Consider the following 27,549-nt stretch of genomic DNA (forward strand, 5'->3'; position numbering starts at 1 on the left):
CCCTGTAGTAGTGGACGCAACCTCCCAGTGCAGCATATGGGGCGGATTTAACCCCGTTCGTCCCTGTTCCTACTGCTGTTGCAGCACGTGAACGCATCAGTGGCCACGTTAAAAAAAAACTAAATATCACCTCAACACTTACCCAGTTGGAAAAGTTAATAATTCAGTGAGGCTTCTGTTTTATATTCATACACGGCTATCTTTGAGTAATGCACTTCTTGGTCATCGTTACTTTGCAAACCGGGTCAGGCAAAAGAAAAAGAAAAAGACAAAAAAAAACATTCTCAAGATTCCAATGTGGCTGTTCCCGCGTGCATGACAACGGTGACAAAAGAAGGAGGCTGGGTGGGGTGAAGGCGAGATAAGTCCATCCTTGTGAAAAGAGACGTAGTGAAAAGAAAGCATACAGACTCTCAAACAACCAACACTGACATATAATACTAAGCGTGAAACCAAGTGAAGAGAAGAAAGATGTTTCATATTTTTTGCGTGTGTGTGCCAAAACAAACATGCAAATCAAACCTCTGGAGAGGGAGGACACGGATTCTCTATGGCGACCCCTGAAGGGAAAAAGCCGAAAGGTAAAGCACAAGATACTATACAGTAATACCTTGCTACTTCACGGTTCGATTATCACGGCCCTTTATGCATCGCGGATTTTTTTTTAACCTAAAAAAAGACAGTAAATGGCAGTAAAAGTCATTACAGTACAGTACTGTAAAACAACAGCGAGTCACAGAAAGGAGCAAACAGCATTCAATTAAATTTACTGTTATTTTTTCCACCATTTTGAGGCATTACTGTGCTGAAAACGCACAAAACCTAACATTAGTTAGTTCGGTAATCAAAAACATCGGTTTTCATTTGGCCACACCTGACAATGAGTCGACAAATAATGTAAAAAAAGTAGATAGCTAGATAGATAGATAGCTAGCTAGCTAGCTAGCTAGCTAGCTAGATAGATAGATAGATAGATAGATAGATAGATAGATAGATAGATAGATAGATAGATAGATAGATAGATAGGTAGGTAGGTAGGTAGGTAGATCGATAGATAGATAGATAGATAGATAGATAGATAGATAGATAGATAGGTAGGTAGATAGATAGATAGATAGATAGATAGATAGATAGATAGATAGGTAGGTAGGTAGGTAGGTAGGTAGGTAGGTAGGTAGGTAGGTAGGTAGGTAGGTAGGTAGGTAGATAGATAGATAGATAGATAGATAGATAGATAGATAGATAGATAGATAGATAGATAGATAGATAGATAGATAGATAGATAGATAGATAGATAGGTAGGTAGGTAGGTAGGTAGGTAGGTAGGTAGGTAGGTAGGTAGGTAGGTAGGTAGGTAGATAGATAGATAGATAGATAGATAGATAGATAGATAGATAGATAGATAGATAGATAGATAGATAGATAGATAGATAGATAGATAGATAGATAGATAGATAGATCTTACTTTATGTTACTTCCGGGTTGAGTGAACGCTGCCGTGTGTGGCTGCCGCTGCTCACCCGCAGAAAAAAATATCCTGTGACTGTAAAGTGTCCTTGAGAGTTTTGAAAGGCGCTTATAAATGAAATGTATTATTATAGATATATATCTATATAGATATATACATTAATTTATGTTAATATAAAACAACATGATACTATGGCATCATATTTGTTTATATTTAATTTGATTAGAAAAAACGTTTTGTGATCTTGTGTTGGATTTTTATATTTGTTTATAAGCAGGCACTTTGAGCTGAAAGCTAACCAAAAAATAAACAATAAAAGTAAGGTGGAACGGTCATGGTTTTGTGTATAGTATATATAAATATATATATACATGTTATGTTGTATTATATTTGTTATTTGATATCTATTTTTGTCATGTTGTTTTATATGGACGTGAATTAATTTTGAGGCATGTTATAAAAAATGGGTAATGAGGGTCCTTGGGAGGTCATTCCACAGTTCAAGACCAGCCATGGAAACAGCTCCATTTATCCCCTTTAAGCTTCTGCTTAGACTTTGGTACCTCCAAGAGCAGCTGGTCAGCTGATCTGAGTCACCAGGCAGTGGCGAGACCATTTCAACATTTGGACACAAAGAGCAGAATCTTAAAATGGACTCCAAAGCGCACAGGCAGCCGGTGAAGGGAAGTAACGGCCCAATTTGTGTGCTCCGTCTTAAAGGACAACCGACGCCTCAGGACAAGTTGTGTCCATAATTTGTAAAATCACTTCAAATTACTTCTACTGAGCGTGTTTTACAAAGATTCCACCGCATATAGTGAGATTTTACGTTTTAAGACTCGCGCTGAATATTCCGGAAGTCTTGTTTTTGAGTTGGTGACGAGTCCTCACCCTACGTCACTGAAGGAATGCCCCTGAGCGAGAAAGCGACACACAATGCATTTTGGGTACTTTGTTTGGTCTGAAAACTTCGTGTTGATGGCGAAATTAGAAGGAAAAAATATAAATAACGCAATGGGGAATCGTTGTGTGTTGCACCAAGACTATTATTTGATACTAGCTGACACAAATTGCCAGCAGACAAATCAGCCCACTTCCAATGGAGCTTAGGCGCCATCTTGTGCATTTTCTGGGACACTACATTGGAGTCCAAACGCCTCAAAATGACACGGAAGGACTTCTTTCATTGATTGCAAACATGTATGCTTTCCTCTTCAGAACTATTTGAATCATATTCATGACTGGATGAGTAACAAGAAAGCATCTTCTCCGCCAAGACGTCTTGCATTGCTGGAGAATCAAAACAATGGCTTCAGATTCGGAGAATATGCTTTCTTGTTACTCATCCAGTCATGAATATGATTCAAATAGTTCTGAAGAGGAAAGCATACATGTTTGCAATTGATTGAAGAAGTCCTTCCGTGTCATTTTGAGGTATCTGGACTGCAATGTAGCGTCCCAGAAAAGAGGCAGAAAATGGCGACCAAGCTCCCTGTGAGGAATTAATCAGCCTGTTACAGGCTGATAAATTCCTTATATGGAGCTTGGTCCCCCTCTTCTGGCTCTTTTTGGTGCAACATGACGTTTTCAGACCAAACAAGCACAGCAAAATGCATTGACGTGATGGAAGGACTTCTACAATGTGTCCTTTTTTCAGTCAGGGGAGTTCCTTCAGTGACGTCACGTATGGACTCGTCACCAACTCAAAAACAAGACTTCCGGAATATTCTGCGCGAGTCTTAAAACGTAAAATATAGCTATATGCGGTGGAATCTTATTAAAATATGCTCAGTAGTCATTTGAAGCCATTTTACAAATTATGGACACAACTTGTCCGGAGACGTCGGTTGTCCTTTAAGGGGCAGTCCAAAAAATGGCACACACACACACAAGAAGTATCGGGAGCCAAAGTTGAGAGGAAATCTGAAGTCAGCACACATCCGTGACTCATTTCCTCAGCTGGAAAAGCAGTGATGCCTCCGACAGGGGTGAAGCAAAGATCCTGGACCTTTTTTTGACTGTGCATAGGTCATGTGTGGCCACAGGCCAATAGGAGACGAGAATATTGCTTATATATTCAGTGTGTGGATCGGTCAAAATCATCGAGGGGTGCGCGTTTCAAAGTTTTGGTTTTTTTTTTGGGCGTGCAGGAACTGCCCCCTGACTTATTGACCTTTCCCACACTGACACACCTCATTGCCTCATATGTTGATTTAGTGTTTCTCTGTGCCACACTGTTCCACAGCCTCCAACAAAAAGTCATGCTTTATTTTTCTGTATTTTTTTAAATACACAATAATAATAATAATAATAATAATAATAATAATAATAATAATAATAAGTGTGATTTCTAAGCGCCTTTCAAAACTCTCAAGGTCACTTTACAGTCACAGGATACGTTTTTCTGTGGGTGAGCAGTGGTGTATGGCTGCCACTGCTCACTGCAGCCATACGCGCCAGCGTTTACACACCCAGGAAGTAACTCGGCTGGAAAGCTAGGGGGCTAATAGATAGCTAACAAATAGCTAGCTAGGCCTTCACTCAACCCGGAAGTAACTCAGATAGAAAGCTAGCTAGCTAATAGACAGCTAATTCGATATCTAATTAACTCGGATAGAAAGCCTGCTAATAGATAGCTAACAAATAGCTAGCTAGGCCTTCACTCAACCCGGAAATAACTCAACCCGGAAGTAACTCAGATAGAAAGCTAGCTAGCTAATAGACAGCTAATTCGATAACTAATTAACTCAGATAGAAAGCCTGCTAATAGATAGCTAACAGATAGCTAGCTAGGCCTTCACTCAACCCGGAATAACTCAAATAGATAGAAAGCTACATAGCTAGCTATGTATTAGCCATCTATAATAATAATAATAATAATAATAATAATAATAATAATAATAATACAGTAAAGTCTCGTTATATCGATATCGGATATATCGATAGTCCCGGTTATATCGATACTATTTCTATGCACGCACGGAGAAAATTACATGCAAACAGGGTCGGATATATCGATAGTCCCGGTTATATCGATATTTTTTCGGACTCCCTTGAATATCGATATAACGAGACTTTACTGTAATAATAATAATAATAAATTTCATTCAAAAGCGCCTTTCAAAACTTTCAAGGTCACTTTAAAGTCACGGAACAAGTTTTTCTGTGGGTGAGCAGCGGCAACCACACGTGCCAGCATGCCATTTTGAGGCAACATTGGGGGGAGATGTCTCAATGAAAAAGAGGCACAAAATGGCGACCTCCTGTGGCCACCTCCGTTTCCACAGGCCGATAAATTCCTTATATGGAGCTTGGACACCCTCTTCTGGTGGCTTTTGGGTGCAACACGAGGCCAAACAAGTACAGCAAAATACATTGACGTGATGGAAGGACTGCTACAATGTGTCTTTTTTTCGATCAGGTGGCGTTCCTTTAGTGACGTCACGTACGGACTCGTCACCAACTCAAAAACAAGACTTCCTGAATATTCAGCACGAGTCTTAAAACGGAAAATATAGCGATATGCCGTGGAATCTTATTAAAATACGCTCAGTAGAAGTCATTTGAAGCCATTTTATAAATTATGGACACAACTTGTCCGGAGACGTCAGTTGTCCTTTACAGCACCTGGTGTGTAAAATTCCTGAGACATTTTTTTCTTTTTCTTCCTCGGGACTGAAAACGTTTGGACAGATGAGGGGTGAAACCTGGCCTGAAATGTCCTTTATATGATGGATGAATTTGGCCTCCTTGCTATTTATCCCTGTAGGCTGCCTTCAAGCTGCGGCTGGATCTCGCGCCACTAGACCCATCAATCACTCGAGGCACACGTTTATCCCCTCGAGAGAGGAAAAGGAAAAAAAATATGACAGTCAATTTTCTATTGACAAATTGCAAAACGTCTGCTCAACGCGTTGATGTGTATGTGGAACTGTCACGGCTTGGAATTGAAGCGGATTACAGAAAGCGCTGAAGAATGAATGACTCTCTGTGTCCTTGTGTTGTCATATTAGTTGTTATTTAGTTGTTTTTACTTTATGTTACTTCCGGGTTGAGTGAACGCTGGCGCGTGTGGCTGCCGCTGCTCACCCGCAGAAAAAATATCCTGTGACTGTAACTAGAAAGCTAATAGATAGCCAGCTAGATAGCTAGCGAGCCAGCCAGATAGCCAATTGACAGCCAGCTAGGTAGCCAGCCGGGTAGTAATCATAAAAAATAAAAAAATAAAATAAAATAATTAAAAATAACAAAATTAAAAATAGGGGTGACCATTGCAAAATGTGGCCAAAGCATCCCAATATTTGAAATGTTCTGTTTGAGATTCAAAGTTTTGTTTGTGGTTCATATGATTTTTATGTTGACAGCAGTCAATCACAGTCCACTGTTTATTATTTTTTAATCAATTCCATTTTAACTTCAAGAATGGCAGCCTTTACAGCATGTCCTGAATTTTGTTTTTCTACTTCTTTCTTTCCTTTCCTCTTACTTTCATCACTTTCTAATCTATAATCCATAATAATTGATGAGTCACATTACAGGGCAAAGAGTGTTGCCTGATGCAAAATTTTACAAGTCTGATCACCTTATGAGCCTTAAATGTTGTCCGATCTATCTAGAACTGCTTCATGTCACAAAGAGGGTACAGCAAGTGCTTAGGAATGAATGCCTCTGTGTCTTTGTGTTGTCATATTATTTGTTATTTAGTTTTTTGGTTGTTCTTTTGACTTTAAGATGGCGTCGCAAGAGTGGCTGCCTTTACAGCACCTCCTGAATTTTGTTTTTCTACTTCTTTCTTTCCTTTCATAAATCTTGCTGTTGTGAAACGTAAATTTCCCCACTGTGAGACTCATAAAGGTAAATCCAATCCAATCCAGTGCCCAATGAAGGAGAAAGGCAACAAGTGCATGCTGGGAAAGACGAGGAACCCCATGAGCAATTCACAAGGCATTTTTTTTCTATCACAACAAACACGACAAAACTCTTCCTCTGAGTCTTATTATCTTTAAGCGTGAACAAAAAAAAAACAGCAAAATGAAAAACACCAAAACAGGTGCTGGCTAATTTCCTTGAACTTTAGCACAGCAACAATTCCAAAAGTAGGGCAACGTCTTAAACATGCGTGATGAGGGGCACAACCGCGACACGGCGTCTCGGCCGTTTTCCTCATGTCATATTCTGAAGCCGAGCTGATTCTTTTTGCAGAAAAAATAATTCACATCCCCACCCGAGCTAAGTCTCCATATGTCCGCGGGGCCCGCCGCCATCTGCCTAAGACACCAGACTGGCAGTCTTCCTCCCTTTCCTCTCTGTAAAATGCTTCCAGGAGAAGCAACAGCTGTTGAAGAAGAGTACGGTAGAAATAATGACGGGTTGAGGAACCTGCTTACTGCACATGAAAAAGAGGGCAGGGGAGGATGTGAGAAAAAGTTCATCCGTCAGCACTTTTGCCAAAGTTTTCCCCACTGCAATGGAGTGAAGGTAAAATAAGGCCACGCCTCACGTTTTTCACAAAATGCCACGAACGGGGCCGACTCGTCTACGATACACCAGTAGAGAGGAGAAAGTATGAACATCGTTATTCAATCAGGTGCCCAGTGTTTACAGGAAGGAAGGAGGAACAAAGTGTATTTGACAAATTGTATTAAATAAAGTCATCAGGAACAAAATCACAAGCAAAAAAGTCATCAGAACAGAAAGGTCCAAAGTAGCAAACAAAACCATGAGTAAAAAACAAATTGTCTCGAATAAAGTCATCAGGAACCAAATCTCAAACAACAAAGTCATCAGAACAGAAAGGTCCAAAGTAGCAAACAAAACCACGAGTAAAAAACAAATTGTATTAAATAAAGTCAGCAGGAACAAAATCTCAAACAACAAAGTCATAGCAACAGAAAGGTCCAAAGTAGCAAACAAAACCACAAGTAAAAAACACATTGTTTGGAAGAAAGTCATCAGGAACAAAATCTCAAACAAAAAAGTCATCAGAACAGAAAGGTCCAAAGTAGCAAACAAAACCATGAGTAAAAAACAAATTGTATTAAAGTCAGCAGGAACAAACTCTCAAACAACAAAGTCATAGCAACAGAAAGGTCCAAAGTAGCAAACAAAACCTCAAGTAAAAAACACATTGTTTGGAATCAAGTCAGCAGGAACCAAATCTCAAACAACAAAGTCATCAGAACAGAAAGGTCCAAAGTAGCAAACAAAACCATGAGTAAAAAACAAATTGTCTCAAATAAAGTCATCAGGAACAAAATCTCAAGCAAAAAAAATTATCAGAACAGAAAGGTCCAAAGTAGCAAACAAAACCACGAGTAAAAAACAAATTGTATTAAATAAAGTCAGCAGGAACAAAATCTCAAACAACAAAGTCATAGCAACAGAAAGGTCCAAAGTAGCAAACAAAACCACAAGTAAAAAACACATTGTTTGGAAGAAAGCCATCAAGAACAAAATCTCAAACAAAAAAGTCATCAGAATAGAAAGGTCCAAAGTAGCAAACAAAACCATTAAAACCAGTAAAACAAATGTACAACATTAAAGGACATCTGTACACTTGATGCAAACATACAACATATCTGGTAGTGAAAGAGTTAATACAAATTGATGTTACTTTTTAAATTGATTTTTTTTTGGCACTGGAGTGGACACATTGTGAATGAGTTAAAAGACAACCGACGTCTCCGGACAAGTTGTGTCCATAATTTGGAAAATGGCTTCAAATGACTTCTACTGAGTGTATTTTAATAAAATTCCACCGCATATAGCTATATTTTACGTTTTAAGACTCACACTGAATATTCCGGAAGTCTTGTTTTTGAGTTGGTGACGAGTCCGTACGTTACGTCACTGAAGGAACGCCCCTGACCAAACAAAGGACACATTGTAGCAGTCCTTCCATCACGTCAATGCATTTTGCTGTACATTGTTTGGTCTGAAAACTTCGTGTAGCACCAAAACGAGGCAGAAGATGGAAACAAAGCTCCGTGTAAGGAATTAATCAGCATGTGGAAACGAGCTGATTATTTCCTTAAACGGAGCTTTGTCGCCATTTTCTGCCTCTTTTTGGTGCTACATTTCCGGCTCCCAGATACAGTAAAGTCTCGTTATATCGATATCGGATATATCGATAGTCCCGGTTATATCGATACTATTTCTAGGCACGCACGGAGAAAATTGCATGCAAACAGGGTCGGATATATCGATAGTCCCGGTTATATCGATATTTTTTCGGACTCCCTTGAATATCGATATAACGAGACTTTACTGTACCTCAAAATGGCACGGAATAAATTCTTTAATCGATTGCAAACATGTATGCTTTCCTCTTCAGAACTATTTGAATCATATTCATAACTGGATGTGTAACAAGAAAGAATATTCTCCGAATCCGAAGCCATTGTTTTGATTCTCCAGCAATGCAAGATGTCTTGGTGTGATGTCACGAACTGGGGGCGGGACTTTCTGAAAATGCCCAATTCGCAGCTCAATTTTTTTTTTTGTGCAGATTTTGGACACTTTAAATTATTTTTATTGGTGTTTTGCATTTGACTAAAAATATCATACTGCGTGTTTGGGGTATTTTAGATGCTATACGCTATTATGCTCGTCGTCGTTGCTATTCTGATGTCAATTACGAAACAAAAAAAAACTGATGTCGGTTGTCCTTTAAGGTGAAATTCACCATCAAAACGGAGGGGGGATGGGATGGTAAAGGTAACACGTTTTGAAATCTGTTTCTTTCTGTATGTGTACTTGAGTTGGGGGGTATAAGGGTGTGGGGAGGGGGGGGGTCGTCAGGAGTGCAGTCATCTGTCTAGTGTGAGCGCCTGTAACAGGGCCCAGGCCAGACATGGGCAAACTACGGCCCGCGGGCCACATACGGCCCGTTAGGCTTTTTAATCCGGCCCGCCGAACGTGCCCAAAGTATAGTAAAAACAGTGTCTGAAACTCATGACAAAAAGTTAGCAGACAACAGGGAAGGTAAGTAAAAAGTTGCCTGCCCCATTTTTCACAACTTACAAAACAATGAAACAAGAAATCACATTAAAAACATTTTCACAAAATAAAGTTTTTTTAAAATCAACAATGTACCTACGACAAATGCTACCTTGCTTAATTTAGGGTAAATGTGCAGGGCCGTAAATTTTGCTGCAGTAGTCGATTGTCATTGTGGAGCACAATGCAACGTTTGCATTGCTTCCTACGAACCACTAAGCCCCTTTCATGAGTCTCACGTACACTTTACAGTCACGGTTTAATGTAAATTTACGTTTTGTAGCGTCACATATGTTGTTAGCTTCTTTTGAATCTTTCTTCTAGTTTGAGGTTCTGTGCATCTATTTTGGAAAATGACATGCAATTGCACGACTTTATAACGCTTGCGAAAGTCCGGAAGAGAGAAGCAGGCTTCTGATTGGCTGCCGTGCCGAGTATGCAAATTTCAACTGCAGGTAGCCTATGTCTGTGTGCTCGGCGACGGTACACGTGTATTGTTTGCGCGTGAATGCGAGGGCGTCAGTCGAGAGTTTGTTGAGCGCGCATCAGGACAAACCATCTATGATTTGGCGGAATTTAACACAAGTAGGTATTATTGAGCTTGAATATTTCGTTATGTAATAATGTGTTTTGAATGTTGAAAGTGATTCCATTTTTCAATAAATATTGATTTCTTTAACTTTGCCCCTTCAATGAAAATTTATTAAAAACAGACGCAATCTTGATAAATCACAGTGCATATGTTATTTTAATCTATTTCCATTTCCTCCTCCAAGTATCTGCGAAATAGTATGTAAACGCCATATTCCTTGAGGCAAATTTATTAACTGATCAGGGATATTTTTCACATTTGAAAGACAGTTACTAAATTGGGTTGTAGTGTTCTTACTGTGCTATGAGGTTTGTACACACTACATTTGAAGGACAACCGGCACCATTTTATTTGTTTCCCACTGACATCAGAAAAACGTTTTATAGCATCTAAAATACCCAAATCAGGCAGGCTGATATTTTTAGTTAAATGAAAAACACCAATAAAAATGACTTCAAATGAATCCGGAAATGGTCAGTTTCAGAAGGTCCCACACCCTTGTTCGTGACGTCACGCCAAGACGTCTTGCCTTTTATCGAGAATCAAAACAATGGCTTCAGATTCAGAGAAGATGCTTTCTTGTTACTCATCCAGTTATGAATATGATTCAAATAGTTCTGAAAAGGAAAGCATAAATGTTTGCAATTGATTCAAGGAGTCCTCCCATATCAATTCGAGCCGTCAATGACAGCAATGTAGCACCCAAAAAATGCAGAAGATTGCGCCCAAGCTCCGTTGGAAATGGGTTGATTTGTCAGCTGGGAATTTGTGTCAGCGAATATCAAATAGTTGTCTTGGTGCAACACACAACGATTCACCATGGCGTTATTTATGTGTTTTCCTTCTAATTTTGCCATCAACACGAAGTTTTCAGACCAAACAAAGTACCCAAAATGCATTGTGTGTCGCTTTCTCGGTCAGGGGCGGTCCAAACGTGACGTCACATGGGGATCGTCATCAACTCGAAAACAAGACTTCATGAATATTCAGCGCAAGTCTTAAAACGTAAACTATAGCTATATGCTGTGGAATCTTTGTAAAATATGCTCAGTCGAAGTCATTTGAAGTGATATTATACATTATGGACATAACTTGTCCGGTGGCGTCGGTTGTCCTTTAATGCTTTAGGTTTAGTATTTCCGGCCCAAACACTCCCTCCAAATGCTCCTGGCCCGGCCCCCTGTCAAATTTTAGAACCCAATGCGGCCCGCGAGTCAAAAAGTTTGCCCACCCCTGGCCCAGGCTCATGCATGCACTCTGCGATCTCCCAGATAAGAGTCATCCATCTGCTGTGTGCTCGCGACGAGGCCCAGACGGCTCCTCTTATCATTGCACTGGTCCATTTACTATTCCCCATCCCACCCCGACCTCTTTCATCACCTCCCACTCTTATCACCTCGCCTGCAATGCTATCTTGATTAGAGGACGAGCACACAATCAAGAAAACCTATAATACAGCCATACCTCGGTTTACGAACCCCTTGGCTTACGAACTTTTCCGTTTACGAACGTTACATTTATGAAAAATTTACCTTGGCATACGAACTATTTTCGTACACGGAGCTGCCTCAATGAATGATGTGTCGTTCGCGAACGAGCCTGTTCGTCTAACAACAAAATGGCAGCCGACTGCTTTTGTCCTCGATTCCCCGCCCTCAGTCTTTGCTTAAAGCCACGTGATTGGTCAAGAACACAGCAGTGAGGGGCGGGGTTAAACATTAACGAGACAGGCATACGACAGTGAGAGAGTTTTAACTTTGATAGTTCAAAGGCAGAGTGTAGACTGCAAGGTTAAAATATCCCATCAATCATGCTCCACAAATAACCCGCACAAGCCATCTGTACACTTAATGCAAAAAGCTATCAACCCAGCTAAACAGAACACAATTGATGAGGAACTAGGTAAAATGATCGCAAAGAAAGCACCTACAAGGGATCATTCCTCAAGATGGTAAACGAAGAAGGTTATTTTTATCATCAAGTGTTTAATGCTGATGAAACCGGCCACTCCATTCCATCAAGCCTTCAACGACCATCACAAAGGTCAATAAAACGACTTTATTATAATGTACAGTTTATTTCTTTGAATTATAATACCGTAGCACATTTATTATACATAACATAAGGTATATTTTTTGTCGTTTTAAGGCTTATTTAGTTGAAAATGATTTTTTATGGGGACCTGGGAACGGATTATTCTCATTTTAATGGTTTCCTATGGGAAATACATTTTTGGGATACACACTTTTCACCTTAGACACTCTGTCTGGGAACCAATTAAGTTCGTAAGCCAAGGTATCACTGTAGCACAGGATTGTGTCGTAACTAAAGAAAATTGAAAATGTTTTTTTATTACTGTGTAACTGTACCTGTAATGTATACAAAACTGTTTACTGTACAGTTCATTTATAAATGTTATACTTACCTTTTTGGTGTCGTTTTTATCATTTTATATTACATATTATCGATTTTCATTACGGTGTAACTGTACCTGTAATGTATACAAAACTGTTTACTGTACAGTTCATTTATAAATGTTACTTACCTTTTAGTCTCGTTTTTATCATTTTATAATACATATTATCAATTTTTATTACTGTATAACTGTACCTGTAAAGTATACAAAACTGTTTACTGTACAGTTCATTTATAAATGTTATACTGTACTTACCTTTTAGTGTGGTTTTTATCATTTTATATTACATGTTATTGATTTTTATTACTGTGTAACTGTACCTGTAATGTATACAAAACTGTTTACTGTACAGTTAGTTCATTTATAAATGTTATACTTACCTTTTAGTCTCGTTTTTATCATTTTATAATACATATTATCAATTTTTATTACTGTATAACTGTACCTGTAAAGTATACAAAACTGTTTACTGTACAGTTCATTTATAAATGTTATACTGTACTTACCTTTTAGTGTGGTTTTTATCATTTTATATTACATGTTATTGATTTTTATTACTGTGTAACTGTACCTGTAATGTATACAAAACTGTTTACTGTACAGTTAGTTCATTTATAAATGTTATACTTACCTTTTAGTCTCGTTTTTATAATTTTATAATACATATTATCAATTTTTATTACTGTATAACTGTACCGGTAATGTATACAAAACTGTTTACTGTACAGTTCACTTATAAATTTTATACTTACCTTTTAGTGGTGTTAACACATCTTAACCAGAAGTGCCAATAACTATGGAGGGCACCGTTCAAGTACCATATTTACCAGTGTATAAATGTATGGTATACATTTTATACCATACGTAGTGAGGACATTTATACTATAAAATGTTAGTGGTCCTCACAAGACTAGTCATACAAACACACACGCAGTTTGGCTGCAAACATGGCACTAAGCCCATTTGGACAATCTTACGCACGAATCGATATTGTGCAAGAAACTAAGCCTGTTATTAATTTATGACGATGAAACGTGGCCGCTTTGTGCTCGGTGTGGGGGGCGGTGGGGAAGCAAGATACCTCATTTCACACAATGTAATGAGTTTCCAACATTAGTATTAATAGTATGTACGATGGGTAGGCTGCATTCCCCAAGTGCTGCTCGGCTTCCAGCAGGGCAGGTTTTTGTGAGTGGAATATTTATAGCTGTGCATTAAAAATGGAATCAAGGGTTTAAGTGTACCATTGCAACGCCATTGCCGTTGCTTTGTTCGGGCTTGTCCAAAAAATGCCTCGCCGGGAGCTATTTACAGTGGCAGTTCAAAAATGGGAGTGATATCACACACGTATGCCGCTGCACTGGTAGTGAAATCCGTTAAAAGTGTCAGTCTGTTGTTTTTGTTTGATCTCTCCAAGAGTGGGAAAGGTGACTTCAATGTCAAAAAGTAATGACGGTAGCATTCATTCAAGAAGTCAAGGATGACAAAAAAAACAAAATATATTTTTTATGGTTTACTAGATTACTATGAAGAATTGAAATCTGAAACCTTAAATACATCCATCACACTCTGCCATGTCATACAGAAGGAATTTTATTTCAATCAGAGCCACAGACAAAGGTGACAAACTACACCACAGTGCCATCTTGTGGCGACAGCAAATAGACACCACAGTAATATCTTGGCTTACAAACTTAATTGGTGAAGACAGTGTGTAAGGCGAAAAGTGCGTATCCCAAAAAATATTTTCCCATAGGAAACCATTAAAGTGAGAATAATCCATTCCCAGGTACCCGTAAAACATAATTTTCTACTTTCTAATTTTCTAAGCCTTAAAACGAAACAAAATATACCTTATTTAATGTATAATAAATGTGCTATGGTATTATAATTAAAGGAATAAACGGTACAGTATAATAAAGTCATTTTATTTACCTTTGTGATGGTCGTTGATGGCTTGATGAAATGGAGTGGCCGGTTTCATCAGCATGAAACACTTGATGAGGAACGTAGCCTTCTTCTTTCACCATCTTGAGGAATGATTCCTTGTAAACTTTGGCAGCTTTGTCGTTAGAACTGGCTGCCTCACCATGACGAAAGACACTATGAATCCCTGTACGACACTTATATACTTACTTATATATATGGAACAAGTTTGAAAATGAACCAGTCAATGGTGGTGCGCATTACACACCGGAAAATACGGATAAGTGCAATATCAAGACAGTCAACAGAAAAGTGAAACAACTTCCTACTTTATTGGGTCAGACATCTCGCCACTAACAAAATGAAAGTAACCAAAACGAACAAAGGGGACTACAAGTTTCGAGAAAAGCATATGAGAAGGTACACCGCTACGGAGGAAATATTCATGAGCAAATGTGTTCCAGTGCACCCCGGACAAAGAGACGCTAGTTGATGCAATGTTCGCAAATTCACGGCCTTGCGAGTATACGAGGTGTGACAATAAAGAAAGGCGATATTCACGATTCAATGCAGATTGGGGAACTGTTTATGTCAGTCAGTATTGCGCAACACTGGTGTCAATCTACAATGCCAGCGATTTTGGCTCCAATTTTCGATTTGAGATGAGGTACTGGCAACTATCGGGAAGGCGGGACTTGTTTTTGTGTATGGACAGTTTTGGCTCATTACTCCTGAGCTTGTAAAATTCACGTAAAATCACATAGCTGCAAACCTCTGACACCAAAAAAAGCAGAGTAATACGCCGGGCGGGGTCCAGGTTAAGCTGTCTGCATTTCCGCTTGTCTTTTCAAATAATGTACAGCGTACTACAACTATTATACGGTAATTGTAATCATTTAGACGAGCAGTATGTATGTATTGTATTTTGTACAGCCACCCTCATTTAAAGCTCATTTTTCATTTTAAGTGTATAAAACAGTGGTGAAACCAGCCATGATGTTTGGACTGGAGACAGTGCCACTGAAGAAATGACATGAAGCAGAGCTGGACGTAGCAGAGCTGAAGATGTTGAGGGTTACTTTGGGAGTGACCAGGTTGGATAGGATCAGGAATGAGTACATTAGAGGAACAACTCATATTACAAGCTTTACAGAGAAAGTCAGAGAGACCAGACTGAGATGGTTTGGACATGTCCAGAGGAGAGAGAGTGACTATATCGGGAGAAGGATGCTGAGCTTTGAACTGCCAGGACATTGATTCGCTGATGGGAAAGTGCTCACCATCTTGAGGAATGATCCCTTGTAGGTGCTTTCTCTGCGATAATTTTACCTCGTTCCTCATCAATTGTGTTCTGTTTAGCTGGGTTGATAGCTTTTTGCATCAAGTGTACAGATGTCTTGTGCAGGTTATTTGTGGAGCCTGATTGATGGGAATTTTAACCTTGCAGTCTACACTCTGCCTTTGAACTATCAAAGTTCGCCTTACTTAGATATCACACTGTGATTGAGCGGCGTGTTTGCTGCATTATACCGTGTAGAGGAGTGGTGGGTGGGATACAACAACATGCTAATGTATACTATGTAACGTGACTCTGACGAAGGCGGAAGTAGACGCCGAAACATGTCAGGTATTTGAACACCGAAAATACACTGTCTGTAAAATAAGAATCTGTTTAAAATTATGCTAATGTATACATTATCTGCTTTTCTTCACTACAGTAGAGTACATATTTCCGTCTTCACGGTGCCAGATAGTGAAAATGAATCTGGAGTGGTTGGGGGCGTCCCTGAAAACACGTTTTGGATCAATTTGAAGTGTTCCTGAAATGCCGCGGTGATGATGTGGTCAACATAATTGAAAAAAAAAATTACACCAGTAAAAACAGCCCAAAGGACAACAGCTAATCGTCATGTCTGTGAGATTCTCATCATTTGTTTGCTGCAGAACAACGTTGTCTAAAAGCGATCCTATTTGGACAGTGTACTGTCTTAGAATACACCATAGAAAATCAAATGTTACCTCGCCTTGGCTTGATTAAGTTAACCCTGATTTTAAAAAGTATAGATCGTATTTTGGTATTTTACAAAAATATGACATTTTGTGCATAACATCACTAAGATCTGCAAGAGGCTTAGGCATACCCGCTGTTCTTTCTGAATTCCTGTTTCAGGGCGTTTCATCTTCTTGGTTGCTGTCATCCGAGCCTGCCAGGTAAAAAAGACAGACACATGATGTCAGTATGTCATATTTGGCTTCACCTTGTCAATCAAAGTCTCAAATAAGAAGACGGCAGAACATTTACCGTCAATCACGATTTCGCCCCCTTCACCTTCTTCCTGGCTTTCATCTGACGAGAAGACAATTTGGAGTTTTGATGAGAAAAATGAAAAGCTTTCATTCCACGGTGCCGAAGGAATGTTCAATTCAAGGCCTTTGAATTCCATTTGAAATTCAATTTAGGACTAACTTCCCAATGTTCTAAAATGTCGCGCTGTTGGCCACATTGCTCAAGTCTAAGTGAAGTAAAAAAAACTACGGCATCTGGCAATGTTTTTTATTTTCCACAAGTGGGCAGTTTTTCCCCTTTTTCCACGTTGTAACAGATTCAGATGTTAAGGCGCTTTATCAATCAATACGTATGGATTGCATTGTATTTTGAACAGCTGCCCTCATTTCAAGTTCATATCACTCCAGACCCATATAACTTAGGAATTAACTCTTTTTTTTTCTGATGCAAGAAGAGAGTCTAAGGTTTCTTACGCTGCATTGAATGTTTATGTAGTCCTAAAACTCAATAATCTGTGGGTCCTGGAAATCAAGTGACAATGACAAAAACCCTGGCACTTCAGTGGGCACATTTTTGCACGTCTGGCAGTGAATGAGTTAATCGAAAAGTAACCCACCTGCATTCTGTGCCCCTTCCTCCTCCTCCTCTCCTCTTCTTCTTCTTCTTTTTCCTCCTCTTCTTCCTCTTCATCACTGTGGCCTGGCTGTAGCTCACCAGTTTCCTCATCTGAGTCGGAGATTACCACACAGTCGTCGCCGTTGCCCTGGTCGGCTGCTGTGGCGCCGTCGCCATCACTGGAGGAAAATAGCATCGGGTTTGTAAGGAGAAGGAAAAGAAACTCAACGACACAAGCACATCAGGTAGGATTTCTCAAGTATGGTGCGCTATTTGAGAATATTCACTATAATGTGGAATCCAAACTAAGTACTGCGAGAGATTGGATGTTCCATAGTTTCACATCTACCTATGGTAGTGGCATAGAGTGTGGGGTAAAACGAGTGTAAAATATGACGACAGAGACCCCAGACAATTGACCGTAAATTATTGACCACCTAAAGCTGTACATCAAGCAAGAAAGGGGGAAGTATTCCAGCGACGAAGCGTCAACAATTAGCAACCTCAGTTGCCAAACTTTAAAGGACAACCGACGTCACTTTTTTGTTTCTTAACTGACATCAGAAAAACGTTTTATACCATCTAAAATACCCAAAACACGCAGTATGATATTTTTATTCAAATGCAAAACACCAATAAAAATAACTTAAAGTGTCCAAAAGCTGCAAAAAAATTAGCTGCGAATTGGGCATTTTCAGAAAGTCCCGCCCCCTTGTTCGTGACGTCACGCCAGGACGTCTTCGCCTTGCTCTAGAATCAAAACAATGGCTTCAGATTCGGAGAATATGCTTTCATGTTCCACATCCAGTTATGAATATGATTCAAATAGTTCTGAAGAGGAAAGCATACATGTTTGCAATCGATTAAATAATTTATTTTTGCCATTATGAGGCAACATTGAGGGGAAACGTCTCACCGAAAAAGAGGCACAAAATGGCGACCTCCTGTGGCCACTTCCGTTTCAACAGGCTGATAAATTCCTTATATGGAGCTTGGACGACCTCTTCTGGCGGCTTTTGGGTGCAACACGAGGTCCCCAGACCAAACAAGTACAGCAAAATACATTGACGTGATGGAAGGACCACTACAATGAGTCTTTTTTTCAGTTAGGGGCGTTCCTTTAGTAACGTCACGTACGGACTCGTCACCAAATCACCAACAAGTCTTCCTGAATATTCAGCGCGAGTCTTAAAATGTCAAACATAGCTATATGCGGTGGAACCTTATTAAAATACACTCAGTAGAAGTCATTTGAAGCCATTCTACAAATTATGGACACAACTTGTTCGGAGACGCCGGTTGTCCTTTAATTGAATGTTCTTCAAGGGAAAGCTGACGTCTCTGCTTTACTGTGGCAATAATGAGCCTGTCCCAGCTTTTTGGAAATGTCTTATAATATATAATTCGCAGTAAATGATTTGCTAAAAACAAAGTTTATCTGTTTGAACATTAAATATCTTGTCTTTTTTTTGCTATACAGTGATACCTTGGCTTATGAACTTAATTGGTTCCCAGACAGAGTCTGTAAGGTGAAAAGTGTGTATCCCAAAAATTAATTTCCCAAACGATTCAAACTTCGGTAAATTATGTATGGATGCAAGAAACATCTATTTGCTATCTATTAGCTATCTGTTAGCTAAGCTTTCTATTTATTTGAGTAACCTCTGGGTTGAGTAAACGCTGGCACATGTGGCTGCCACTGCTCACCCGCAGAAAAAAACCATCCTTTGACTGTAAAGTGACCTTGAGAGTTTTGAAAGGCGCTTATAAATGAAATGTATTATTACTATTATTATTGTCTATTCGCTAGCTATTAGCTATCTATTCGCTAGCTTGCTATCTATTTGAATTACTTCCAGGTTGAGTGAACGCTGGCGCGTGTGGCTGCCACTGCTCACCCGCAGAGAAACAGATCCTGTGACTGTAAAGTGATCTTGAGAATTTTGAAAGGCGCGTATAAATGAAATGTATCATTATTATTACAAACATTGGGGTTGCAACCTACCTGCCGTTCTCTCTGGGCTGCCACAGTGGCGTGAGGTAGTATCTCAAAGGGTCCCTGTAAAGGTCGTCCTTCAGGATCTGGACAACCGCAAACAAATCAGAGAAAAAGTTAAGCCTCCTGAAATGTGCATTCCTAAAAATTCCTCCCTCCGCCTCTGTGTGCCCTCCACCCTGCCTCAGCATGATGAGGGACAGAGTTTTCAGCCGCCCGCCCCCTAACTCTGGAACTCACTTCCTGCCAACATTCGTACATCGATTCTCTTCCGATCTCAAAACCCAACTACAGTAAAGTCTCGTTATATCGATATCGGATATATCGATAGTCCCGGTTATATCGATACTATTTCTATGCACGCACGGAGAAAAATACACGCAGAAAGGGTCGGATATATCGATAGTCCCGGTTATATCGATATTTTTTCGGACTCCCTTGAATATCGATATAACGAGACTTTACTGTATTTAAAATTGCATTTTCTGTGTAGCTCGCTCTCTCATTTCTATTTATAATTGTATTTTATTTATTGTATTCTATTTGTGATTGTATTTTATTTATTATAGTACATATGCTTGTCTGTGACTGTAAAGTGTCCTCGAGAGCTTTGAAAGGCGCTTAAAATGTAATGCATTATGATTATTATTTTGTTTGTGTTTGCATGATCAACATTATTTGTGAGTGTTTGCCGGTTGGCATACATACCTGCGCAACATCGTCTTGTCCGGGGTTGCTGTGGTCGCCAAACCAGCTGAAAAAGGTCTGGTAGACGCCACGTGACGTCTTCCTGGATTCGCTGTGGGCCGTCAAGTTGTGACCGCGATTCCACAGGATGGTGTTGGACAAGGACGTTGGAGTTACTGGCAAAATGAGATTTTTGGGGTGAATAATGAATTATGTCACAGGTGTCAAAATCAAGGCGCGCGGGCCAAATACTGGCCAGCCACATCATTTTATTCGGCCCGCGAAGGCAAATCAAACCTGTGAAATTCCATAGTCCGAACCAAAATTTCAAATTGTCCCATGTAAACCACAAAAAAAAATGTTACAATACAATACATAAAGCTTTGCTTGTTTCATATTCAACCTTTAACCAAAGGTGTTTGTGTCCACGATCAAACAAGTCTGAACATGATCTTTTTTTTTTAATGGCGTCTTCTTCAATAATGCTGGTGTACCGAAAGTTGTGGCTCGATCATAATTTGCCCAGTAAAATAAAAAGCAATTCTGTGTTTATTTGTACCTCCCAGTCCAAGTTGCAGCTCCTTCATGATGATGTTGTTTTGAAAATACGGGTTCCGTCTGAAGTGGAAGCGGATCTGGAATCCCACTTTGTGGTTCTTGAAAGTTTCAATCTGATGGAGGTGAAATGTTTTCAGAATTAATAGGCCAGTGAGAGGCAAACACAGTGTGGCACTTAAAACAGATGCAGTGATACCTTGGCTTACAAACTTAATTGGTTCCCAGAAAGTAAGGCGAAACGTGTGTATCCCAAAAAATAATTTCCCATAGGAAACCATTAAAATGAGAATAATCCGTTCCCAGGTCCCCATAAAACAATTTTCTACGCCATAAAACTACACAAAATATACCTTATTTTATGTAAAATAATGTGCTATTGTATTATAATGAAATAAATAAACTGTACGGTATAATAAAGTCGTTTTATTTACCTTTGTGATGGTCATTGATGGCTTAATGGAATGGAGTGGCCGGTTTCCTCAGCATTAAATACTTGATGAGGAACGTAATCTTCTTTCACCATCTCGAGGGATGATCGTTTGTACGTTTTGTAAGTAGTAATTTTATCCAGTTCCTCATCAATTGCGTTCTGTTTAGCTGGGTTGATAGCTTTTTGCATCAAGTGTACAGATGGCATGTGCGGGTTGTTTGTGGAGCCTGATTGATGGGATATTTTAACCTTGCAGTCTACACTCTGCCTTTAAAAAAAGTTAAAACTCTCTCACTGTCGTCTGCCTGTCTCTTTTATGTTTAAACCATCTCCCCTCACTGCTGCGTTCTTGATCAATCACGTGGCTTTAACCGAAGACTAGGGGTTGGGAATAGAGCACAAAAACAGTCAGCTGCCATTTTGTTGTTAGAAGAACGGGCTTGTTCGCGAACGACACATCACTCATTGAGGCAGCTCCGTGTGTATCCTGAAAAAAGTTTGTATGCTAAGGTAAAACGTTCATAAATTTAACGTTCGTAAACTGAAAAGTTCGTAAGCCAAAGTATCACTGTATATTATGTTGAAAAAAAAAAGTGTTTCACCAACCTCCAGATCGGTCATGTAGCTGAGAGCGTCCTCGTCCGTCTCGTCAATGTGAGCCGAGAGGTGCGGGTGGTTCAGCAGCTGGTGCCTCAGAGTCAAGGTAAAAGCATATACGTGTTGAGTTGCAGAAGGTATTCTCTTAAAGTTGAGCATGCAAGGAGAGAGGGATGCCTCTTGTGCGAAAGGATACAGCGGTCACCCAAAAACCAGGGATGTTTTTTGTGATGGAACGGCGTTGGTCGAGATGGGGCCGCCGCATGCGGCCCATCTTCAGCTCCAGGCGCTGGTGGAGCCAGGCGCTTTTCTTCTCGAGAGCTTCCAGTCTCATCTGAACCTGCGCCAGGAGAGCCACTGACTGTCTCATCTCGGGAGCCATCTTAACAGACACAATGGCGCACTCACCGTCCTCATTCTCCTCATTCTCGGACGGGAAAGAGGAGCTCGGTGTGGAAGAAGATCTAGACAAGGATTCATCACCTTCGCCCTCGTTTGCGGCATCGTCCGCATCTTCTCTGTCTGCTTTGTCCAAGCACGTGGAGCTGTCAGCGGCAGCTGCCCGTGTTTTAGAATGACCTCTGAGAACTTGCTGGTCCCCACGTCGATTAGATTTGCTCCCCTGTTTGGCTAGATTGGAGGAGCACGGAGTCTCTCGGCTATCTTCGGTGTCTCCCCCTGTGAGGCTTGCGAGAGCTTCGGCGGCTGCTATGGCTGCAGGGTCAGAATCAGACTGGCTCCAAAACATTACAGGGATGGTGTCCCGTGCTTGCATCCGCATCGTCCTTCGAATCAGCACCTTTGTGCACCTCAGCAGACTGGGCTTCGTTGGATTTGCGCTCAGCCGAAATTGAGTTGTTGACAGGTGCAGAAATAGGGGTGGACTCTACACAGCGCGAACTTTCTGCTTCCTCTTCATGCTCTAAATGTTTTTCTTGCTCATCTGCTTTTGTGTTCTCGCCGTTTTTGCATCGCTCCGCTGCATCCTTCACGTCACGACACGCGCCGTCCACTTTCGATGACTTGCTGGGAATAGAGCTTCCCTCATCCGGGTCCAGTGAAGGACACCTTTTCCTCGATTCGGAGTCGGCGCTCTGCTTGCAATCCGTCAATTCACTCATGCTGGCGAGCTAGCCAAAGCAGCTAACAAGCTAGGTAGCCCTCCAGAACACAATCACGTGAAATTTTAACGTGCCCACCAACACTCGACTGAGCACACCGGATAGGTGTCGTGCTTTCGCGATTGTCTTATTTGTCTCTTGACGTAACTTACATCCTCAATGACGACTGGCAGGATGCAGCTCGCTAGCGGCCTACTTGAAACGATAGGAAGAAGCAGTTAAATGCTAAAGCTAGTTAGCTCGACGTTACCCATGTCGTGTAACGTCGCAGTCGGAGGCAATACATTTTCAAGAAAGGTCAAGACGGACAAGATAAACGCCAGGAAAATAAGATAAATCGCGTAACTACGGTAGAATTCAAACGCACGGTTTTAGTTCATTTTACTAGCCGTGTTATCGGCGTAAGGAAACAAACAATGTTGCGATTGGTTGTAGCACGTCGCGCTAAAAGCTCTCGACCAATAAGATTCAAGGGTGTGTTTACTCTGATAACTGCACAGATAGGTGGGCGATATGGCAATATTTAGGGATGGCACCGAGGTCGATAGTTTTTCCTCATTAATAGACGCTTCCACATTGCTAAAACTAAATAGTATATATTTTTTTCAGGGTTATGTGACATATTTTCCTTGACCGATTACTATAATCCTGTTTGGAGATCAAGCAAAATGTATAGAGAGGTCAATTGAAAGTATTATGTCATCGTAACCAACCGTCACGTTTGAAATGTTCATGAAAAAGAAAAAGTGCAGACTTGTCCATCGTAAACAATATTTTTAAGAAGTACAATACAGAGGTTTTGTCCATTTTTTTTAACATTTTCTTTCTGGTAAACAAAATCATCAATGCACATCAAAAGTAAACAAGCCATTTTAAAGCCAAGTTGAAGGTGTGTTCAGGATACAATGTAACAATAAAACAGAAGTTATACCATTAAGCTCACCCACTTCTTGACTGTCTTTGAGGAAAAATGGGAAATGGGGGATGGGGATCATACCAACTCGAAGACACATTGAGAGCACGGAGATCTGGTAGGTCAATGCTAAAATTAGAGTCCGACAGCGGCCAAAGTCTGATGTTTTAGCAGGGGATACACGATCACAAGGGCTGGCAGGACAAGTTTCTCATGTGTGACATTTATCGGCGCACGTTAACCTAAGAGATTGTGTGCTATGTGCCGCCACAGTGCGGACCGGACCTTTGCTGCTCGACGTGTTATTCTTCTACGGGGGTCCTCGCATGAGCAAAAATGTCTTTTCTAACCATACCAAGCCAAGAGTGTCTTTTCGCTCCCATCAAAAGTGGCAGGACAACCGACGAGGCACATTTATCGGATGACGACGACGACGACGACGATGAGGGAAGCGAGAACGTGCGTCTGATTCCAAGATGCTCGCCGGTGCCCAGGAGGCGTGGCGCGTCCATCCACGACGAGACAGCCGAGTACCTTCGTATCCAAGCTTTGTTGTCCCCCGGAAAGCGAGTGACATTCGCCGACACGACGGGCGGAGACCTGGTAGACGTTTGCGAGTTCGTAATCTTCGACTCGGAAGATGAAGAGGTCTCAGCGAGGTGGGACGAAGAACGGGCAAAGTATGGACCGCATGAGCGAAAGCCGGTGTTTCATGTGCACCCGGACTTTGAGCCTCGAGGCGGAGAATCGCTGCTGGAGGCGGTGCGCACTCAAAAAGTGTGCATCGAGAACGTCGGCCCTGTGGAAGACGAGCCCCTCGCCTTCAATGGCATCGTGCGGGTGCTTAATATGTCCTTCCACAAAGCAGTCTACGTCAGGTCCACCATGGACAACTGGGACACGTACTTCGATCACCCCGCAGAGTATGTCCACGGATCCCATGACGGAGAAACGGATAAATTATCTTTCAAGCTGTCTTTTGCGCCCCCTTACGTCACCCACGGCTCTCGCATTGAGTTCGTTGTCCGCTATGAAACCACTGAGGGGGATCACTGGGACAATAACTCTCATATGAACTACGCAGTGTCCCTGCTTATGTCATATAAAGAGGAATTGCAGGAGACAGATGGCGAGCGGCAAGAAGTGAAAGGGATCATGAGAGCCCCTAAACATTACAGGTAAATAAACCACAGTCGCCAACCACTGCGACAATTCAAATGACACCTGAAAATGCCAGTCATCCAGTGGTGAGCGAGGACAGTCCCAAGAGGCAAAGGGCAGGTGTCGGTTTCAGCCTCCCCTTTTGCAAAAAGGCACATTTGAACTTTTCCATCTGTCAGCTGTCATTCAAGGAGATCAATGCAAGCAGATGGCGAATAGTGCAGAGCACATAAACTACTCATAGTAAATTTGAGACAATCGGCTTTTGCTTGTAGCTCTGGCCCTATATCTATATCCTTACTGTCCAAAGGTGGCGGTGCTAGACCCCTGCTTTGATAGGTTTCCACTTTAAGGTTGCGTGGAGCAGAGGACCATTTCCTGAGGCTATGCTGATCACTTCTCTCGTTTCAACTTTGATAGTTCAAAGGCAGAGTGTAGACTGCAAGGTTAAAATTCTCATCAATCAGGCTCCACAAATAACCGGCACAAGCCATCTGTACACTTGATGCAAAACGCTATCAACCCAGCTAAACAGAATACAATTGATGAGGAACAAGGTAGAATTATAAAGAAAGAAGAAGGCTACCTTCCTCATCAAGTGTTTAATGCTGATAAATCCGGCCACTCCATTCCATCAAGCCATCAATGATCATCACAAAGGAAAATAAACGACTATTATACAGTAGTTTATTTCTTTAATTATAATACAATAGCACATTTATTATACATAAAATAAGGTATATTTTGTGTAGTTTTAAGGCTTATTTAGTAGAAACATGTTTTATGCGGACCTGGGAACGGATTATTCTGATTTTAATAGTTTCATATGGGAAATTATTTTTTGGGATACACACTTTTCACCTTACACACTGTCTGGGAACCAATTAAGTTCGTAAGCCAAGGTATCACTGTACTCATGTATTTTGTCTCTTCTTTCTAGTACGTGCATTGATTCAGACTCAGCCGATGACGAAGGTAAAAGTCCCATCTTGTACTTGTTTTGACTGATGCTTCTGTGGAGGGGAAAAAAACGTCTGCTTGTGTGTGTGTTTTTTTTTTACGCAGGTGAAAGCGAGAAGACATGGGCAGCAAGTGAGGGCCATGAAGGGCCGTACCCAGTTGTCATACGATCCGACAGCGACAAGGCAGCTGGATCAATCTTGGAAGAAGTGGATATCTTTCGGGACAAATAGTTCACCGCAAACTTTTTGGGATAATGTTGAAATGATCTAAAATTGCATCCAGGTGTTAAAATAGTCATTCGAGTAGTGTACACGTAGAATCAGTATGTGTTTTAATTAACATCCCGTTCATTATCCTTGTGTAATATTGAGAGGATATGTTTTCCGTGTGTTTACCTGTTGATTTTGCACTCCATTTATATTTAAAGGACAACTGACGTCTCCGGACAAGTTGTGTCCATAATTTGTAAAATCACTTCTACTGAGCGTATTTTACGTAGATTCCACGGCATATAGATATATTTTACGTTTTAAGACTTGCGCTGAATATTCAGGAAGTCTTGTTTTTGAGTTGGTGACCAGCCCGTATGTGACGTCACTAAAGGAACGCTCCTGACCGAGAAAGCGACAGGAAAACACATAACGCGATGGTGAATCCTTGTGTGTTGCACCATGACTACTATTTGATACGAGCTGACAAAAATTCTCAGCAGACAAATCAGCCCATATCCAACGGTGTTTGGGCGCTCGAACAGCACCACAATGACTGGCGACTAGTTTTCCACAGCCCCTTTGCGTGCAGACGCGGTTTGCTATTGAGTGTAGTACTTTTGCTATTATGGGACCCAAAAAGACCCCACCACAGGCTAGTGTTCAGCCGAAGAGGACACAAAATAAAATTACGGTCGAGGAGGAGAGGATCATCGAAAAACATGGACGAGGTGAGCGTTTGTGTGACTTAGCGGCCCAGTACCAGTATGCTAAGTCGACCATTGCTATGTGTGGCTAAGGGTGTTTTGTATAAGGTTTGTCTAAGCAACAGTCTCAGGCAATAGAAGACACTGAAAAACTTCTGTTGATTTGGATTAACGAAAAGCAGCTAGCAGTGGACAGTGAGTGAGGGTATAATCGCCGAAAAAGCACAGCAACTCACTCGGATATCATCAAGAGGCAACTACATCAACAACCATCACAAAGGTAAATAAAACGACTATTATACAGTACAGTTTATTTCTTAAATTACAATACAATAGCACATTTATTATACATAAAATAAGCTATATTTTGTGTAGTTTTAAGGCTTATTTAGTAGAAAATTATGTTTTATGGGGACCTGGGAACGGATTATTCTCATATTTAATGGTTTCTTATGGAAAAATTGTCTATAGTTTTACTCTCCTTTCACCCCCCCCCCATCCTATCCCCTTTCAAATTGCTGATGTGGACTGCAAATTTCCCCATTGTGGGACGAATAAAGGTTTTCTGATTTTCTGATTCTGAAATGTTTGGAAGACAAACCTTTCGCCTGACACACACTTTCTGGGAACTAAATAAGTTCGTAAACTGCGGTATCGCTGTAATTCTCTTTCTCTGAGCAATTCAGGATTAACACTTGACTCACCTACTACAATTCAAGAGTTGCCATTTAGTGGCCATTCAGTGACAACTGATTTCTTTCGATTGAGCTCCAAACATGCACATTGAGCTGGGGCGCGTACACTAATGTATTACTGTACTCAATCGTATGGAATTTCTTTGTTTTCCCCAATATAACAATCAAACGTATCACATTGTGATCCAGAACTTGTTTTTTTTTCTGATG

At 40.7% G+C, this 27,549-nt stretch overlaps 2 protein-coding genes across 3 annotated transcripts; one reads left to right on the forward strand and one right to left on the reverse strand.

The window, feature by feature from the left end:
* Window positions 1-14,713: 14,713 nt before the first annotated feature.
* On the reverse strand, window positions 14,714-23,130 carry tspy (testis specific protein Y-linked). Its single transcript, XM_088990204.1, is given in 10 exon segments — window positions 14,714-16,604; window positions 16,703-16,747; window positions 17,304-17,336; window positions 17,339-17,481; window positions 19,308-19,384; window positions 20,007-20,161; window positions 20,545-20,656; window positions 21,580-21,657; window positions 21,767-22,306; window positions 22,308-23,130. Coding segments are annotated over 10 exon segments (1,605 nt in total). The 5' UTR covers window positions 22,692-23,130; the 3' UTR covers window positions 14,714-16,566.
* Window positions 23,131-23,508: 378 nt separating this feature from the next.
* On the forward strand, window positions 23,509-27,472 carry LOC148902746 (protein phosphatase 1 regulatory subunit 3A). 2 transcript variants are annotated; one of them, XM_088990242.1, is made up of 3 exons: window positions 23,509-24,782; window positions 25,706-25,740; window positions 25,831-27,472. In XM_088990242.1, the coding sequence occupies exons 1-3, from the start codon at window positions 23,941-23,943 to the stop codon at window positions 25,956-25,958; spliced, it is 1,005 nt and encodes a 334-aa protein (XP_088846368.1). In that variant the 5' UTR covers window positions 23,509-23,940; the 3' UTR covers window positions 25,959-27,472. The 2 variants fall into 2 exon arrangements, with proteins under 2 accessions (XP_088846368.1, XP_088846376.1); XM_088990250.1 differs by lacking the exon at window positions 25,706-25,740 and having other exon boundaries at window positions 25,831-25,966.
* Window positions 27,473-27,549: the final 77 nt, after the last annotated feature.

Source organism: Hippocampus bargibanti, linkage group LG01 (genome assembly GCF_051943395.1).
Source record: "Hippocampus bargibanti isolate YZ-2025 linkage group LG01, ASM5194339v1, whole genome shotgun sequence".
In the NCBI taxonomy this organism is placed as follows: domain Eukaryota; kingdom Metazoa; phylum Chordata; class Actinopteri; order Syngnathiformes; family Syngnathidae; genus Hippocampus; species Hippocampus bargibanti.